The sequence below is a fragment of the Urocitellus parryii genome, chromosome 3 (assembly GCF_045843805.1).
Source record: "Urocitellus parryii isolate mUroPar1 chromosome 3, mUroPar1.hap1, whole genome shotgun sequence".
Classification (NCBI taxonomy): Eukaryota; Metazoa; Chordata; class Mammalia; order Rodentia; family Sciuridae; genus Urocitellus; species Urocitellus parryii.
In genome coordinates this window covers 186,157,810-186,178,382 of record NC_135533.1, presented here as the reverse complement: position 1 = coordinate 186,178,382, position 20,573 = coordinate 186,157,810, and the positions used below count along the sequence as shown (strand labels likewise).

At 33.1% G+C, this 20,573-nt stretch overlaps 1 protein-coding gene across 1 annotated transcript in view; it reads right to left on the bottom strand.

The window, feature by feature from the left end:
- The window catches only part of Zcwpw2 (zinc finger CW-type and PWWP domain containing 2), a 125,282-nt gene that overhangs the window by 16,757 nt on the left and 87,952 nt on the right, over positions 1–20,573 (bottom strand). The window contains exon 5 of the mRNA XM_026405334.2: positions 12,025–12,071. Within this exon, the coding sequence (XP_026261119.1) occupies positions 12,025–12,071 (47 nt within the window). The remainder of the gene's footprint in view (positions 1–12,024; positions 12,072–20,573) is intronic.

Here is a 20,573-nt window from a genome sequence, read left to right as displayed (position 1 = left end):
TCCCTGGCAGCAGGACTTGTGTCTTGCTATCCCTCTGCATTCTCTCTACATCCATGTGTAAGTTCACAATAAAGCACTATGGATTTCTCTGCTTTGACTGTCTTACCAGAAAAAACACTACAGTGTGTATTTCAAGCAGTGAGCTGAGGCACAGGAGAGTATTTTCTCTAAAAATAGAAGTTGGCTACTAGGCCCATCTTAAACAAAAGGCGTGAAAGATTTTTTTTATTAACACCTCCAATTGTGGCTGAGGATAAGAGTAATAGGAAACTTCAAGGAGCTCCATGATTTGGTGCTTCACTGTTAATTTGGTTTTTTTTTTTTTCAGTCTGGGAATGGAACTCAGGGCCTCACATATGCTAGTCAATTGCTGTATCACTGAGCTACATCCCTAGCCACTCACTGTTAGCATTTAAAGATTTAAGGTCCTGGATTAAAAAAAAAAATATATATATATATATATATATATATGTGTGTGTGTGTGTGTGTGTGTGTGTGTGTGTGTGTTTATTTATTTATTTAATGGAGTTTGACTATATCAGGATTAGAATATAGAAATTCAGCATTTTCATTTTTTTTTAAAGTAGGACAGATTTTATTTATGTCTATAGAGTTTAGGAATACTAAGTATTAATCCAAAAAGGATATCTAAGGAGGGAAGAACCATATGAGAAGCAGAACTTAAGGGCATATTTGCTTAACTGATTAAATGTTGATCATAAATTAGCTGTAAATGTAGAGTCTCTAAAAATCTGAATAGGTGATAACAATTCCTATGTCTTTATAGTTCTTTTAAAAGGCATTAGCTATTTCAACCAGGGGAATATTAGGAGAAGATATTATTTCCAGGGGAGATTTTTTGGAATCTACATATTTCAATTATATTTTTAAAAGCTGATATATAGAAAACATTCAATGGTCATAGTACCAACATTTCAATATTTTTCTGGACAAAAGAATGAATGTTGTGAACTTTATTCTCTGTTTTATAATTTTCCCCCACCAACTTGATTCTTCAACCCATAGATCATTAACAAATATTTAAGTGTTTATAAACCTCAGCATAATACTTAAAAAATCTCTCCCCTCCATAGGAATAGACTTTCACAACAGCATACTAAGAAAAATATTATTCTTTAAAAAATGTTGTCCTCACCAAACATTTTACATCAACTTCTTGAAGACCCCAGAGGCTGTATAGGTTCATGGAAGAACATGGAGGATATAGCTCCCTTTGATCTGGGTAACTGTTCCCCAGTAAGCTGTGGAGTACAGATTTAAGATGTGTATCTAACATTAGCATTTCATGATACAGCAAATTATTTTTTTGAATACAATAAAGATATTAAATATAAAAACAAAAGGAAAAATAAACAGCACCTCTAAGTATAATTTTAAAGAATTTAAAAAGTAATGATTCATAGATTTTCAAAGAAAGAAAATAGGTTTAATTATGAAGTCACTAAAAAGTACTTTTTTAAAAATATCACTCTTTTGGAAGCCTTTTTTTAACATTGTTTCTGCAGATTTTCAGAGTAAGATAACTGAAATCAGAGTGAAAGGAACATCCTATGTTAAAGTTTCCACTGCTGATTTTAAGTGATTGATAGATAATTTTCAATACTGACATATTTATTTTATACATTTTAAAAATAAAATGTACATCAAAAGAGTGTACTTATAAGAGGGGAGTGCTAGGAAATGATACTGGCCAAATTGTATTATTATATTGTGTGCATATGTGAATATATAACAATATGTCCCATCATTATTTACAACTATAATGCACCACTAAAAAAAGTGCACTTATATTTAAAAACTTATATTAGGAAACTTTCTGAAATGAGGAAAATACTCTTTTGTTTAGGGGTGATAGTTACAAGAATGTGTGCATTTAAAAAAAGTTCATCAAACTATATGCTTAATAGTTGTGCATTTCACTGTATTTAAATTTTAACTCAATAAAAATTAAGAAAAAAGTCAATAGAATATGTTAAATAAAATTTGAAATAATAAAATTTGTTAAATAATTTTTTTGTGGACTGAGTTCATGCATAAGACCCCAACAGAACAGACCAAACTAGAACGGAGTCACATTACCAAACTGAACTTAGAGTAGGCCAATTGTCAAAAAAAAAAAAAAAAAAAAGATTGACAGCAACCAATCATAAGAGGCCCAGTTAACCTCAGTGAGCATAATGAAACCCTTTCTGCTTTACCACATAGTATGAAAAGTAACCTTAAGTAATCTGATGCTGTCCAGTTTGCTTTTTGTTCTATACTGTCCCCTTGTACCTGCTAGAGCTATCTTAAGAAAGTTGATCTGTGTTTCTATAAACATTGATGTGGCTGTGTCATTATAGTATGACAATTTTAGATCTTCTGGGGAAATACCCACCAACGGAATAGCAGGGTCATATGGTGGTTCCATCCCTAGTTTTTTGAGGAAACTGTATACTGCTTTCCAGAATGGTTATAGTCTGTAGTCCTACCAACACTATACAACACTATTCCTGTCTCCCCACAACCTTGCCAGCATTTATTGTTCATATTCTTGATCATTGCCCTTCTGACTGGAGTGAGATGAAATCTTAGTATATTTTTATTTGTATTTACCTGATTGCTAGAACATTTTTTCATATATTTATTGGTCTTTTGTTTACCAGCACAATTCACAATAGCTATATTACAGAATCAACCCAGATGCCTGTCAATAGATGAATGGATGAGGAAACTGTGGTATGAATAGATATATAGATATGAATAGATACAGAAGAAGGAGAATGGGAGAGGTGAGGAAGAAAGGGAGATGGGGGATCATGAAGCAAAACTGATTTTCAGTATTATAAGTTTGTTGGTATAAACCCAACTACTATATATAACCACAAAACTCTAATAATAATGATATAAAAAGAAAACCGATAGATCTATCTATCTATCTATCTATCTATCTATCTATCTACCTGCCTACCTATGTAGGTCTCTCTTACACACACAATAATAAAGGTTATACTCAGCCATTAAAAACAATGAAATTATGGCATTTGCTGGTAAATGAATAAAATATCATTTCTCGATATCATAAATGAAATTATCCAAACTCAGAAACTCAAAGGTTGAATGTTTTATTTCATATGAGGAAGCTAGATTAAAATAAAGAAAGAGGGAAGAAAAATATTACATAAAAACAAACGCAAATTAATAGACAAGTGAAAGGAAGTCTAGTAGAGAATGGATAATGGGAAATAAGAGGGAGAAAAGGAGAAAGGGAATCATGAAGCAAAACTGATTTCCATGCATGTATAAGTTTGTTGGGATGAACCCAACTACTATGTATATCCACAAAGATCTAATAATAATGATAAAAAAGAAAGCTGATCTGATCATTCTGTCATACCAAGATGATGGGATGCTGACTGATTCATGAATTACTAATAAAAGTCAATTACATTTTAAACTTGTTGAAATTTTGTTCTTTGAAAACAAAAAAAGTATGTCTGTGTGTGTGTGTGTGTGTGTGTGTGTGTATGAACCAGGGATTGAATCCAGGGGTGCTACAGTACAGAAAATTACAAAATGGTAACAGAAAACCTGAATGATTCAAGGTTGGAAAACACTGCCCTATGGAAAAGTGAATGATGCTCACAGAGTTGAATCCAAAAAGAAAACTAAATGAGTTTTGAAGCTTGAACATGACTCTTCCCAAGAGATTAACTGTTTCCTATTCTTTTCTTGAGATTTCTCTCTGCCTAGGGCTAGAAGTCAGGAGTGAGGATGTTACAATATTTATCTTTGGGGAAAGATGCATATAAAGCTAAGTAAATTAAGTAAGTTGTAGTACATTAATTCCATATTAATAATGAGTGTATTAGCAATTAACACAAATATCCAAATATTTAGTCACAAAATATAAGTAACTTATCCTAATAAATAGGCTAATGAAAATTTTCTGCTTGCTATGGAGAATTTTTGTAGTAACTTTGGGGACAGATTTTTTTCATGAGGAAACATAATAGTCTAAATTCTTTTCTTTCCTTCCTTCCTTCCTCCCTTCCTTCCTTCCTTCCTTTCTTCTTCTTTTTTTTTCAGTACTAAAGATTTAAGCCAGGGGTACTCTACCACACAGCTACACATCCAACTTTTTTCTATTTTTATACTATTATGCACCAGCACAATAGTAGAAATTCTCTATACATAAATTTATAAATTAAGAGAGTGGTCATTAATTTTTTTAATTTCAAAATGCATAAATTAAAGTCATGTTATTAAGTGTTAGGGAAAAAGATACATACACACACACGTGCACACGCACACACACACAACTTCTATGGGTAAACCAGAAAAAAGAAAAAAAGAAAGAAGATTTTTCCCCATTAGTTTACTGCTTGGTATAAAACTAATTAGAAATATGTAAAACTCTTCACTGAAAAAGACTGAAGAAAAATGAATACAGAGACAAGTTATACTTATACATGAATGTATTTGATTATTATAAAAATTGATTTTCTCCCTAAATTAGCACATAGATCTTTTATAATACCAATCAGTCCCTTAACAGAATTCTTCTTAGGACCTAACCAAATAAGTCTAAGATTCATGAGGAAAAAGTCAAAAGGTAAGAATGATCAAAATAATTTTTTAAAAATTGGAGTAATGAAGGATCACTAACCATGCAGTAAAGAAAATAGAGAGGCCAGATGCTGTGGCACATGCAAGTTATCCCAGCTACTCAGGAGACAAGGCAGAAGATTACAAGTTTAAGGCCGGAATGGGCAACTAAGACCCTCTCTCAAAGCAAAAAGGGTTGGGGAAGTATGGCAGTGGTAGAGCACCCCTGGGTTCAATCCCAGTATCTCTCTCTCTCTCTCTCACTCACACACACAAAGTTGAGAACATTCATCTTTTTACTTAAAAGAAACATTTTAAGCTTCTTTTTGGCATGTTCAAATTGCCAGCATCAGTGCTCTTGTGCTTTGAGACCATTATTAAATACAGTGAGGGTTATCAGAATATAGGCAATGCAATATCTCAAAAATCTGTTAATGCAAATAGCTATGAAGTAACTAATGGGGGTAGGAAACAGAGTGTCGATATGCTAAACAAAGAGATAATTCACATTCTCAGAAGGTTATAACAAGACTTCATGCTAGTATTGCACACAATTTAAAGCTTATAAACTGTATAAATTTTACTATCTACATATTAACGATGTTATATTTTGTTTACTAATAAGTATTTGTACATAAGACATGTTTAGACATGCATATACATGTGCATATATATTTTTAGCAGTTATTCTCTTTTAGGACTGAAATTACAGCTTGGAGAAAACATATCTGTATTTTTTTTTCACACAATGCTCCTTTTCTAATTGAGGGGAAAATGCTAATCTTAAAGTAATTCTTCTGGCTTTGATCTAGAACCCCCTCCCCCAAAGTTCATATATTAAAAGCTTGATACCTATTATAGCATTTCTGAGAAATGGGGCTTTTGAAAAATGATTAGATCATGAAGGCTCTAAGTATCTGTGAATTAATCCAGTTGATGAATTAATAATTTGAAAGGACAAATAATGGGAGGTGTTGGAATCTGTTAAGAGGTGGAGCCTAGATGAAGGGACTAAATTCTTGGGAGAGTGCCACTGGGGACTACATCTTGTCCAATGCCCCTTCCATCTCCCTTCACCTCTTTTCTCTCTGCTTCCTGGCAGCTCTACCATGCTCTTCCACCATGATATTCTGCTTCACCTTAGGTGCAAGGGACTGGAGTCAGTGACCATGAACTGAAACCTCTGAAACCATGAGCCCCAAATAAACTTTTCCTCCTCATAGTTGTTTCCTCAGTTATTTTGTTCCAGTGACAAAAAGCTTACTAACACAGTATTAAAATCCATAAAACAACATGAAAAGTTTTGTGATATAATAAATAAAAACATTAAAAATATTGTAATCAACAATTAAAATTATGAAAATAAACATAGAAATATACAGAAAAATATAGAAATGACTGTGCATAAATACATTAAGTTAAATTGGTTTAATTCAGACGGTGATTTTTGGAAAAATGAAATTATGTCACTTACAGGAAAATGGATGTAACTTGAGAATATTATATTAAGAGAAATAAGCCAAATTCAGAAGATCAATAGTCATATACTTTGTCTCCTATGTGGAAGCTAGAGAGGAAATGGGAAAGAAAGGTGGTGGTGGTGGTAGTAGCTCATTAAAATTGAGGGGAAATCAGTACAAGAGAGATACCAGTGGGAGGGCAGACGGAAGGGCAAGGGTAAATACTTGGAATGATATTGGTCAAATTGTATTGCTATAATCTGTGTGCATATACTAATATGTAACAATAAATCTTACCATTGTATAAGACTATAACTCACCAATAAAATATGGGAAGAAAAGATTGTGGCTTTTAAATGATTCTAAAATTCTGGACTTCAAATATTATGTTATCGTATTAGAAAAAATATTAAAATTGGGACCTACTTACAAAAAAGGCTTTTACCCAATCCTATTAGAACTATGATACTATTATATTTAGTTTTGGTTTTGTTTGTTTATTTTTTACAAGTCAAACAGACAGCTTTATTTGATTGTTATTATTTTTGTGGTGTTGGGGATTAAACTCAGGGCCTTAGGCATGCTAGGCAAAGCACTCTACCACTGAGCTATCTCCAGCCCCTATGATATTATCATAAATCTGAAAATGTTTAATTTTCTTAAAACCATACATTCTAATTTTTCCTCAGTGGAAATTAGATAGTACTAGCATTTATTAAATAAGCACCTATTATTATAATATAGAAACTACATGTTACTATAATTGCTTTGTATATTAGATTTTTATTTTTTTAATTTTTATATTTTTTATTATTAGTTATTAAAAACATTACAAAGCTCTTGACATATCATATTTCATACATTTGATTCAAGCAGATTATGAACTCCCATTTTTACCCCATATACAAATTGCAGATTCACATCGGTTCCACATCCACTTTTTTACATACTGCCATACTAGTGTCTGTTGTATTCTGCTGCCCTTCCTATCCTCTACTATCCCCCCTCGCCTCCCCTCCCCTCCCATCTTCTCTCTCTACCCCATCTACTGTAATTCATTTCTCTCTCTTGTTTTTTTCCCCTTTCCCCTCACTTCCTCTTATATGTAATTTTGTATAACAATGAGGGTCTCCTTCCTTTACCATGCAATTTCCCTTCTCTCTCTCTTTCCCTCCCCACTCTTGACCCTGTTTAATGGTGATCTTCTCACGCTCTTCCTCCCTATTCTATTCTTAGTTGCTCTCCTTATATCAAAGATGACATTTGGCATTTGTTTTTTAGGGATTGGCTAGCTTCACTTGGCATAATCTGCTCTAGTGCCATCCATTTCCCTGCAAATTATAAATACACATATATGTAATGTGTGTATGTACTCAACCATATTCCAAAATTTAAAACAGGTAGCACCATCACCTACCCTATCTTTGTTGTTGCAGCACTACTGGTTTATTCTTTAGTTCTAGGCCCAGTTATCTCATATATTTATTGTGAATATTAACCTTGGTGTGCACAGGTCCCTTGACACTCTTAAAGTACTTGCTGAGCTGTTATACTTTATAGTTTATGGGGTATTGGAGTAGGGAAGGACTTGGAGGTGATCTAGATCTACCCCTTGTACTTAATCAAGTGGAACTCGAGAAATTAGTCTGGCTCACTCAGACTCTTTTTCTTTCAGACTACTGCCATTGGGGCAGAATTGATCAGTGAGGTGCACTTACACTATTTAGCTCATCATATGTTCTAAGTGAGATGAACTAGAGGAATGGCAAGTGGCTTGTTGCCAGATGTAGAAGCACCCTTCCTAGTGGGCACTTAGTAATGATATCTTGATGGCAATATTCTTATGTCTTGGTTCCAATAAGTTGCTGCAAATACTACTAAAACTTAACATAGGCCAATACATAGCATAACATATCTCTCAAGGTCCTCTCAAGGGAGGCAGGATGACATGGAGATTGGCTTTGATCTAGCCATCCCTCTTTGGGAATTATCCTGCAGAAATAATAGCATGCACATGCACATATGTTTATTAAAGCATTACTTGTGGCAGAAACATTCCACAATACCAATTTGAAAATACCATGTTCATCAACATAGGACTTGTTGACTAAAAACCTGGGTATATCTGCTGTAGTATGTTATACAGAAGGCTAAAACCAGGTCTATATCTGTTAGTTTAAGTATAGTCATGTGCTACATAATCAAGGAAAACTAATAAAGTTAAATAATAGTATCTGAAGAATAATATATAGGACAAATTCCTTAATTTCTTTTACTGTAATTGACCCTTCATATGAAGATGATAATAATGTCTGCTCTTCCTTTCTCCAAGGGTCTAAATTGAAAGACATGTTTGGAATGCTTTGTTATCTGAAAATGCTATACAGATGAAGACATATTTTTAACTAGGACTGTGTCCATTTGTAAGTTCAAAGTTAGACTCCCAAAGAAGGGTACTACAGTGATTTAGAAAACAAAGAACAGTTAAAGCATGCTGTGTTATGGAATCTTCAAAACTAGATCCTATTCTGGCTCTGACACTTCTCTGTTAGCCACCTTAAATACCCTTATGGCAACTTAAATACCCTAAAAACAACTGATAAAATCTATTTCCCTTTAATATTATAAGGGTAAATTCAATAGTATGTTAGTATTTTTAACCCTATAATGTCCCTTTTAATAACAAATACTCTGAAATACTCCATTTCTTATCTTGAAATGAAACTCATAGCTCTCTAATGGCAACTCAGTATCTAGGCTTCTCTTCTTCCTGTTAGCAACAGAATCTCTCCCTCAAGCTGGCCCACTGGAAGCTCTATTCTCCTTCTTCCCCTTGCTATTGGATATGACCATATATTACTAAATGTAGGCCAACAGGAAGTGAGTAAAGTGACATGTGCAGCATCAAGTTCATGTTTTCTTCTTTAGCTAATTGTTCGTACTTCTCTTCCAGTTTATTTTTCTTCCATGAGTAAGAATGTAAATGTGATGTGACAGTATATTCAACCTTTGACCATATAAAACCACACCCTAGGAAACTTGCCAGTCTGAATGGTTTTATAGGGCAAGATCTCCTCTCAAAGTGGACCAGCAGCCTATCTTTGGTCAGATACATGATAAAGAAATAAACTTTTATTTTGCATGACTCACTGTGAATTGGAGTTTCCTTATTGCAGAATTATAGTCTGTACCCTACTTAATATAGTTGGTGACATAAATTATTTCAAAAAATTATAATTAATTTAAAAGTAACATACTTATGATGAACTATATTTCCATATGTATATGCTTTAGAACAACTATATTTGAAGACATAAGCAATAAAAAATACTAGTTATCCCTATCATTAATAAGTTTGGATATAATGAAATAATATTAACAAAGCCATTCTGTGTAAGATCTATAGAAAAATGTACTAACAGAAGTAATCATAGCTATAAGAATAGAAACCACTATTAAGTAATAGCAGATTAAGTATTTGTATATGACAGAGGAGAAAAGAAAGTAGTATTAATGGAATAGAAATAGCTTCCAAAATAAATTGCATATTATCCAACTATCAAAATAAGAAAATGTGATAATCTTCCAAATGAACTGAGCAACAGAATTCCTTATGGGGAAAATAATTTTCTGGACAATGACATGGGATGACCTACTAACAAAATATCACAGAAAATAAATCTTTTTTGAAAATTCTACAACATGTAAGGGCACACATTATCTCCAGTACTTGAAATAACTTGACCATAACTTTCAAAGGGGAGGGAAGAATATCTTAATGATAATTTGGAACAAGAAGATGTAACAAAGAATTGTAAGGTAGATCTTTGTGGATAATATCAAAGTAAGAGTGAAAAACAACAGGCTATCCAAAAGCAATCTTAGTGTATAATTTTTATACCATATATTTCTTATCATTATGCTAAAGCAGTTAGAAGAGTTATAAAGCCTAGCAATACTATATTTCCAAATATTTATCTTTTCAGATTCAATGAAATCAATGTATTTTATCAATTCTGTCAACTTACTAATAATATTTGTTTTTAGAATATTAAAAAGCATCTTGCATTTGTAAATGCTTTCCATGGTTTCTCAGTAACTGCATTCCTGTCTTTTAAAGCTAAATATATATTCAGAAATGATACAATATGCTGAGTAGAAATTAAGTAATTATTCAGTAAGTTCAAGAGCAACAAGTTTATTTCATATCAGCTTCCCTCTCCATAAAAAGTCTTCTGAAAAACTCCTTGAATTTTTGCTTAATATATCATGTTTCAGTATTATTTTGTATTAAATCATTATATTATTTTGTAGTTGGTTTAGTACAGCTGAACATTCAAAAGAAACTTCAAATGTTGTATAGTTGTTACAGTTCTCTTCTGTTGCATTTTAGTTTATCTAGTGTCCCTAGCCCTTGCCCAATAAAATTCTTTGCATTCCCTGTATTTCCTAAAATTAAAATAACCCAAAGCATTGCTACAAATTCCTGAAATGTCTCATAGGCAGTATCTCTTAAACTACCAGTGTAAAGAACCAGTTTTTAAACCTTGTCTGAGATCTATACTTTTATAAAATGAAAAAGTTTATTTTATAAAATGAAAGTGAGTTTCTGGGGAAAATGTAAAATAAAAACAATGATATATAAACATTACCTCCATTTTATTATTAGATTCGATAGACAAAAAGTAATCGGACAAGTTACAAAATAAATCCCTAAATGTCTCACTTTCTGTACTTAACTGCATACCACACTTTGAATGACACTTTCCTAGGAACAGTAGTGTACTGTTTGAGAAGAATTGGTAAAAATAAAGCAATATACAAAAATATTTTAAAAAGTTTGTTGTTACAATCACTATATTTTTTATGCTAAATATCCTTTAGCAGAGATTGAAATAAATAGTTCTATCCATGGTAACACTGCAACACTACCTCACTACCTCTGCCAAATCTCCAGATATACATAAAAGTTCTATTCTCTCTTTTATTCATAAAGGGTAATTGTGTCTTTTGTGAGAATGAATTCTTTCCTGTAAAGGAGTATCAACATTATTTAGCCAGTTAAATGTCCAGATTCCTTTTACAAACCAAAAAGCAAAATAATAATAAGATATGATTTCTAAAAGGACTACTAAAAAGTATTATCATACTATAAAAAGGATATTCATCCCATTGCCCAGGCATCTCTAAATTCATGCCTAATAATCTTCTCTGTTACTTCATGTTACATTTGACCGTCCCTGGGTCTGTCATGCCTGAACCTCACCACTCAACATAGTGTCCAGCACAATTCCTTTTCTTGTGATTCTAATATATGTTCAGAAGAATTAGTTTAAGGCATCAACTCCTTTTTTCCCCCCAGAAGTGTCTTGTAAGAGCATAGTCACTGGAGAAGAATGTCAAGGTTTTGCTATCCTAATCATATTTTTGAAAGTGGAATTAGACATTTTTCTAATGTTTAGAAAAATATGTTAAATTTTAAAAAACTCTTTAAAAATTCCATCAATTTTATAACTTTTCATTAAAAAGTTTTTGTGTCCTAAAGATTTGTTCAAATACCTAATGTTCTACTCCAGTTACATTTAAAGTAAAATCCATATTAAGATGAGAACTTTAATTTCCCCATGAGATTCCTTGCACACTTTATAGTAACATGATAAGCAAGAAAAATATTTTAGTTTATATGAGTATGTATATAAAATGCAATTTAAACAAAAGTAATTGTTTACTTGTTTACTTATAAGTCTAATTTCTAATTCTTTAATGCTAATTTAAGCAACCACAAATATTAATTTAATAGTGTCAGCCTAAGAAAAATATATACTCAACAAATATTTACAAGAAAAAATAGAATATATATATAATTATTTTTTAAATCATTTAATATTTTTAAAATAGTATTAGTCAAACAGAATTTAAAGCTTTTTTATTTTATACTAATAAAACATGATCTTACCCTTTTCTTGGCCACCACAGAAACTTTGGCATCTGCTTTGGATTTATCTGTAAGATAATAAAACGTGGCTGCTTCAAAAAAGTACCTATGCTCCTGTTCTGATAAACACAGTGTTACACAGAATTTTCTACTTTCTAATACTGTAACAACAATACTTTGTTTTCAGTCCTTTAAACTAAAATGCTAATAAATTCACTAAGTAACTCACATGTAATAATACTAGAGATTCATACACTTATTTGAAAAACCCTTTCCCTTTAATTTTATTGGTTAATTGGACTTTCTCATATTAGCATTAAGTATAGCTGATTTCTAAGTTCTGGTCTGCCTCTGTGCAGTATATAGGATATATAGGATCTAGAATTAAATCCCAGCTACCTCCACTTGTAGATCTACTATATGCTGGACATAGGGTAAGAACTTCATATAAATGGTACTTTATGTAATCCACATGAGAACGTTGTAAAGCATGCAGTCATCCTTACTTTACATCTAAAGGAACTGATCAGTTTGATGCGAAGCTACATTAAATAATCTGCCTAAGGTATTGCAGCTGGACCAGACCTATTCTGACTACAAACCCCTAATCATCCCGGGATGTCTTCTGCCTTCATTTGGGGCCAAAGAGGTGCCAATAGTGCCTCAGAAAAGAGTCAAAAACAATGGGGAGTACGGAGCCTGTGCGGGACAGACACCCACCAGAACCTAGCCTCTGTGGCAGGACTGCCCCTTCTACCAGCAGACTATAGCGGGGGGGTCAAGCCCAGTGGCCCAGATCTACCCACACTGGACTGTGTGGGACCCAGGCTCACAAAAGGCCTGGTCCACCCCTCAAAGTGAGGCAGACACCAGCCAGAGCCCAGGCTCTGGTACAGGACTGCCCCTCCAACCAGCAGACTACCAGAAGAGTTTTCAAGCCCAGAGGTCCAGATCCACTCAGGCCAACTTGTTCATGACCCAGGTCCAGGATACAGTAGCATACATTGAGGGACACCAGCAGGGTCTGGAAGCTCAACATCAAGGTGAGGTAAAGACAGTCTGCATGGGTACTGCAAAAATATAGGGAAGAAACTGTAATATCTAGATCCACACTGCAAGAAAGGAAGACACATGGACCAGACAACATGAAAAAACAAGAGAGGAAAATGCCCCAAACAAACAGGACACTATAATAACAGAATCCATGGACAGCAAAGTTGGTGAAATGTCAGAGAAGGAGTTCAGAAGGTTCATAATTAAAGATTTGTGAATTTAAAAATGACCTAAATGAGCAAATACAGGCAAAAATTGATCACTCCAACAATGAGATAAGACAGCAAATACAGGTAGCAAAAGATTACTTCAAAAGAGAGAGAGAGAGAGAGAGACTCTGAAAAAAATACTCAGAAATCTTTGAAATGGAGGATACAATAAATCAAATAAAAAACTCAATACAAAGCATAACCAACACACTAGACCAGGAAGAAAGAATGTCAGATAATGAAGACAAAGTATACAATCTGGAAAATAAAGTTGATCACACAGTGAAGATAGTAAAAAAACATGAACAGAACATTCGAGAATTATGGGACAACATCAAAAGACCAAATCTAGGAGTTATTGGGATGGAGGAAGGCACAGAGTGTTGGGAGTCGCCCTGGCTCCAAAGACTAACTTTTCCACCCCCCAAGAAGAGCCGTCCAATGGTAAGCCCTGCTGGCTCATATGATCCTTACCCACCAATCAGACCAGCCCTGCTGGCTCACATAATCCTTACCCACCAATCAGAAAGCACCCCATGCTAACTGTCAAACCATTCTGTCATAACTGTCAAACCGCCCCGGTTCTATAAATATGTAGAGCTGTTCCTCAATAAACGGGCATTTTCTCCGATGGCAAGCCTTGATAGTTCTTTCACAGAGTTTCAAACCAAAGGAATGCACAATCTCTTCAATGAGATAATATCAGAAAATTTCCCAAACATGCAGAACAGACTGGAAAACCAAATACAAAGGGCTTACAGAACACCAAATGTACAGAATTACAACAGATCTACACCAAGTCACATTATGATGAAAATTCTTAGCATACAGAATAAGGATAGAATCTTAAAAGCCACAAGAAAGGAATCAGACTACATATTGTATATCAGCAGATTTTTTCTCCTCAAAGCCAGGAGATCATGGAACAACATATACCTAAGCTCTTAAAGAAAATGGATGCCAATCAAGAATCTTATATCTGGCAAAATTGATGATGATGAAATAACAACCTTCCATGATAAATAAAAGTTAAAAGAATTTACAATTAAAAGGCTGCACACTACAGAACATCCTCAGAAAAATATTCCAAGAAAAGGAAATAAAAAACAATGTTGAAAATCAGCAGAGGCAGGTATTACACAAAAGAAAAATCTAACCAGAAGAGAAAACAAGTCAAATTAAATACCAAAAATAAACAAAAATGGCTGGGAATCCAAATCATGTCTCAATAATAACCCTGAATGCTAATGGACTAAATTCACCAATCAAAAGACATAGACTAGCCGATTGGATAAAAAAAAAAAAAAAGACCCAACAATCTGCTGCCTCCAAGAGACTCATCACATAAAAAAAATATATCCATAGACTTAAGGTGAATGGGTGGGAAAAATCATACCACTCACCACATGGACTGTGGAAGCAAGCAGGGGGTTCCATTCTCATATCAAATACAGTAGACTTCAAACTAAAGTCAATCAAAAAGGATAAAAAAGGACACTACATACTGTTCAAGGGAACCATACTCCAACAAGACTTAAAATTATAAATATATATGCCCCAAACAATGGAGCATCTATATTCATCAAACAAAATCTTCTCAAGTTCAAGAGTCAAATAGACCACAACACAGTAATTTTGGGCAACTTTAACACACCTCTTTCGTCACTAGATAGATCTTCCAAACAAAAGCTGAACAAAGAAATTCTAGAACGAAATAATACAATCAATAACTTAGACTTAACTGACATATATAGAATATTTCATCCTTCAATGAGAGAATACACTTTCTTTTCAGCATCACATCGATCCTTCTCTAAAATAGACCATATACAATGCCACAAAGCAACTCTTAGGAAATATACAAAGTAGAGAAACTACCCTGCATTCTATCAGATCATAATGACATAAAATTTGAAATCAATGATAAAGTAAGAAATAAAATCCACTCCAACACCTGGAGACTAAATAATATGCTACTGAATGAACAATGGGCTGCAGAAGACATCAAGGGCGAGATTAAAAAAATTTTAGAGGTGAATGAGAACATAGATACAACATATCAAAATCTCTGGGACACTATGAAAACAGTTCTAAGAGGAAAGTTCATTGTATAGAGTTCATGCCTTAAAAGAAAAAAAAGTCAACAAATAAATGACTTAATATCACATCTCAAAGCCCAAGAAAAAAGCAGCAGAACACAGGAACTAATTAAAATCAGAGCTGAAATCAACGAAATTGAAACAAAAGAAACAATTGAAAAATCTGACAGAACAAAAGTTGGTTCTTTGAAAAAATAAATAAAATTGGCGGGCCCTTAGCCATGCTCATGAAGAGAAGGAAACAGAAAATCACAAACATACGTAATAGAAAAGGAAATATTACAACAAACACTACAGAAATACAGAAGATAATTAGAAATTATTTTAAAAACTTGTACTCCAATAAAATAGAACATATCAAAGGCATTGACAAATTTCGAGAGTCATATAATTTGCCCAAATTGAATCAGGATGATATACACAATTTAAACAGATCAATTTCAAGTGATGAAATAGCAGATGCCATCAAAAGTGTACCAACCAAGAAAAACCCAGGTCCGGATGAATACACAGCCAAGTTCTACAAGATCTTTAAAGAAGACCTACTACCAATACTCTTCAATTTATTTCAGGAAATAGAAAAAGGGAGGCAGCACTTCCAAACTCATGCTATGAGGCCAATATTACCCTGATTCCAAAACCAGGAAACAACACATCAAAAAAAGAAAACATCAGACCAATATCTCTAATGAACATAGATGTAAAAATTCTCAATAAAATTCTAGCAAATCTAATACAAAAAATATATCAAAAAGATTGTGCACCAAGATCAAGTAGGATTCATCCCAGGGATGCAAGTTTGGTTCAACATAAAGAAATCAATAAATATAATTCATCACATCAATAGACTTAAAAATAAGAAACATATGATCATCTCAATAGATGCAGAAAAAGCATTTGACAAAATACAGCATCCCTTTATGTTCAAAACACCAGAAAAATAAGGCATAACAGGAACATATCTCAACATCATAAAGACTCTCTATGCTAAGCCCCAGGCCAACATCATTCTAAATGGAGAGAAATTGAAGACATTCCCTCTAAAAACTGTTAAAAAAAAAAAAACAGGGATACCCTCTTTCACCACTTCTATTTAACATAGTTCTTGAAACACTGGCTAGAGAAATTAGACAGATGAAAGAAATTAAGACATACGTATAGAAAAGAACTCAAATTGGCACTATTTGCTGATGATATGATTCTATACCTAGAAGACCCTAAAAGTTCGACCATAAAACTTCTAGAACTAGTAAATGAATTCAGCAAAGTAGCAGGATATAAAGTCAACAACCCCAAAATCAAAAGAATTTCTGTATATTAGGGACAAATCCTCAGAAAGGGAAACGAAGAAAATTACCCCATTTACAATAGCCTCAAAAAAGATAAAATTCTTGGGAATCAACTTAATGAAAATGAAAGATTTACATAATGAAAATTACAGAACGTTAAATAAAGAAGTCAAAGAAGACCTTAGAAGATAGAAAGAGCCAACTTGCCCTTGGATAGGCAGAATTAATATTATCAAAATGACCATACTTTCAAAAGCACTATACAGATTTAATGCAATTCTGATCAAAATCTCAATGGCATTCCTCATAGAAATAGAAAAAGCAACCATGAAATTCATCTGGAAAAATAAGAGATCCAAAATAGCTAAAGTAAACCTTAGCAGGAAGAATGAAGCAGGTGGCATCACTGTACCAGACTTTAAACTGTATTACAGAGCAGTAGTAACAAAAACAGCATGTTATTGGCACCAAAACAGACTAGTAGACCACTGGTACAGAATAGAGTACACAGAGACTAACCCAAAAAATTACAATTATCTTATATTAGACAAAGGTGCCAAAAACGTGCATTGCAGAAAAGATAGCCTCTTCAACAAATGGTGCTGGGAAAACTGGAAATCCATATGCAACAAATTGAAATTATACTCCTATCTCTCACCATGCACAAAGCTCAACTCAAAATGGATCAAGGATTAGGAATAAAACCAGAGACCTTGTGTCTAATAGAAAAAAAAAGTAGGCCCTAATCTCCATCATGTGGGATTAGGCCCCAACTTCCTTAATAAGACTCCTATAGTGCAAGAATTAAAATAACAAATCAATAAATGGGATGGATTCAAACTAAAAAGTTTCTTCTCAGAAAAACAATCTGTGAGGTGAATAGAGAGCCCACATCTTGGGAGCAAATCTTTACACCTTACACAACAGAGCACTAATCTCTAGGGTATATAAAGAATTCAAAAAGCTAAGCACCAAAAACGAATAACCCAATCAATAATTGGGTCAAGGACTTGAACAAACACTTCTCAGAAGCGGATATACAATCAATCAACAAATATATTAAAAAATGTTCATATCACTAGCAGTTAGAGAAATGCAAATCAAAACCACTCTAAAATTTTACCTCACTCCAGTCACAATGGCAGCCACCATTTGACCCAGCTATCCCTCTCCTCGGTCTATACACAAAGGACTTAAAAACAGCACACTACAGGGACACAGCTGCAATTATAGCAGCACAATTCACAATAGCTAAACTATGAAACCAACCTATATGCCCTTCAAAAGATGAGTGGATAAAAAAAAATGTGGCATACGTACACAATAGAATATTACTAAGCAATAAAAGAGAATAAAATTATGGCATTTGAAGGTAAATGGATGGCATTAGAGAAGATAATGCTAAGTGAAGTTAGCCAATTCCAGAAAAACAAATGACGAATGTTCTCTCTGATACAAAAAGATTGATTCATATGGGGTAGGGAGGGGGAGCAAGGGAGGAACAGATGAACTCTAGATAGGGCAGAGGGATGGGAGGGGAAGGGAGAGGGCAAGGGGTTAGAAAGGATGGTGAAATGTGATGGACATCATTATCCAAAGTACATGTATAAAAGACACGAATTGGTGTGAATATACTTTGCATACAATCAGAGACATGAAAAATTGTGCTCCATATGTGTAATAAGAATTGTAATGCATTACACTATCATATATAAATAAATCGATAAAAAAGAATGGGGACTACCAATCCTTTTTTTTTAATGCTACTATTACTAAAACCAGAATAATTAGTAATGAAATTGATTATAGAAAATTATTCCAGGATATTATTTTGGTATGTTCAATATATGTGTGCTCATATTTTGACAAAAACTATTTGGTATCAAACATGAAAATCCACCTAAGCTGTTAATCATATTCATAGTTACAACTGTTATACATAAACACTCCTTCTACATATATAAATATATGCTTGAGATGATCTTTCCTCCTGAAATACCTGTTCTCCCCACTGATGAAAGTACAAGACCATCCACCATTAGAGATGATTCCTCCAACTAAGAAACATCTCCACTTGTTTTGCAAATTCATAGTCCTCTTAAGCTATGGAAATTTCTTCCTCATATTATTGTTACTTTTGCATATGTCTAAGAATTCTGCAAGACTAGATTATTTCTCAAAAGTAGGGACAAAATTTTACATGCAGTGGGTACTTGATATAATTTATAACAAGTATACATGCATTTTATCCAAAATCTTACATCAATCTGAAATATACATTTTACACAACAAGTTAATGAAATTTATTAACATAAACTAAGCATTTACTTAGTATAAGCTACAAGATATAAGACAACATATATATATTCTTAGACCCTCAGTTTATTGATAAACTAGAGGTATAACTATTACCTCATTGATATATTGGGAGATTTAAATAATAAAATTCATGTTAAAAAAGTTCCCAAAATAATTTCTGAAAAATAATAGACAATCAACTGTTTACTTCCATTTTAAATAAGATACTATGGATACGTAGGTGTGTATGTATGAAGGTAGATTTTAATGTTTGGAATAGTAGGAAAAATAGTATAATATATTTCACTGTTGAATCATCTTTTTTAGGTTAATCCACTATCCTTTTATTTAATTATTTCAGTCTTTTAAACATAACTGGATAGATTAATGAGTAATAATAAAATAGAAAAATATTTTAAGATATAAGAAAAAATTAGGCAAAATCCCACAATATATTCTAGTTTTATAAAAGGGATCCGTGACGCCAGGTGAAGTAGTGCATGCCTATAATCCCAGTGACTTGCGAATCACAGTTTTAACACAGCCTAAGAAACTTACTGAGACCCTTTCTCAGAACAAAAAAATAAAAGACTGTGGTTGTAGCTCAGTACTAAAGCACACTTGGGTTCAATTCCCACTACCAATAAAGAAAAAAAAAACAGTGGATCTTATTATAATTAAAGATAGAAATATCAATCCTGACAAATAATTAAAACTGAGAAAAGCAACTCAAAAAATAAAATGGGATTCAATCAACTCTGTTAGCATACAGAGAGTTAATAAAAACATAATAGACATTTGCTATATTTCCTCTCAAAATATTTCCTCTCAAAATATTCTTAGGGAAATTTTCCAATACAGAGATAGAGAAGATTAAGAAGAGAAATATCCAGAATGTTGTTCAAGTAACTTTTTATGTTCAATAGCTGTAGAATCGTCTCCCAATAATAGGAGAACATCTTGGGAAGCATCAATCACAGTGATTTTCAAACACCAAAGGGAAATTCTTAAATAATACTTGAAACATTATGACCATTAGTGATTTCTCTACTAATAACAGGAGGTCAATGTTCAACTTCAGCAATATTAACCACTTTCTAAGTGCCAAATTTTCTCTAGTGTGAAAGCTTTTCTTCAGAAATCTCTGTATGTAAGGACTCTCACAATAAAGATAAAAAACAGTTGACATGCAATGTAGATTTGGATAATGAAGAGTATCTATTCCTCTTCTGATTTGTATCCAAGTCATATTTTTGAAGTACAAAAGAGGAGCAGCAGGTAGTAAATGAAAATGTTCTAAATGAGTAGAGGAAATTATGCTTTGGGTCCCAAAATTGATGGTAATTAAAAAAATTACAACCATATTAAAGAGGAATATAAATGGAAACATAATTCAATGGCTTCTCCCCCATCCCCATATATATATTTTTTAAAATATGTCCATTGATAGCCTCTGAAAAACTATTAGTTTGTGCTTTAAATGTGACAGCTTCGATTACTTTCTTAAGTAGGTAGAAGACAGTCCAGCTGCTGGTATGTCTTAACAACTTTAACATGCTGGGAAGAAGTAGAAGTTGCTACTTCATCCCAACATGTTAAAAGCTGAACATACTGAAAAATTA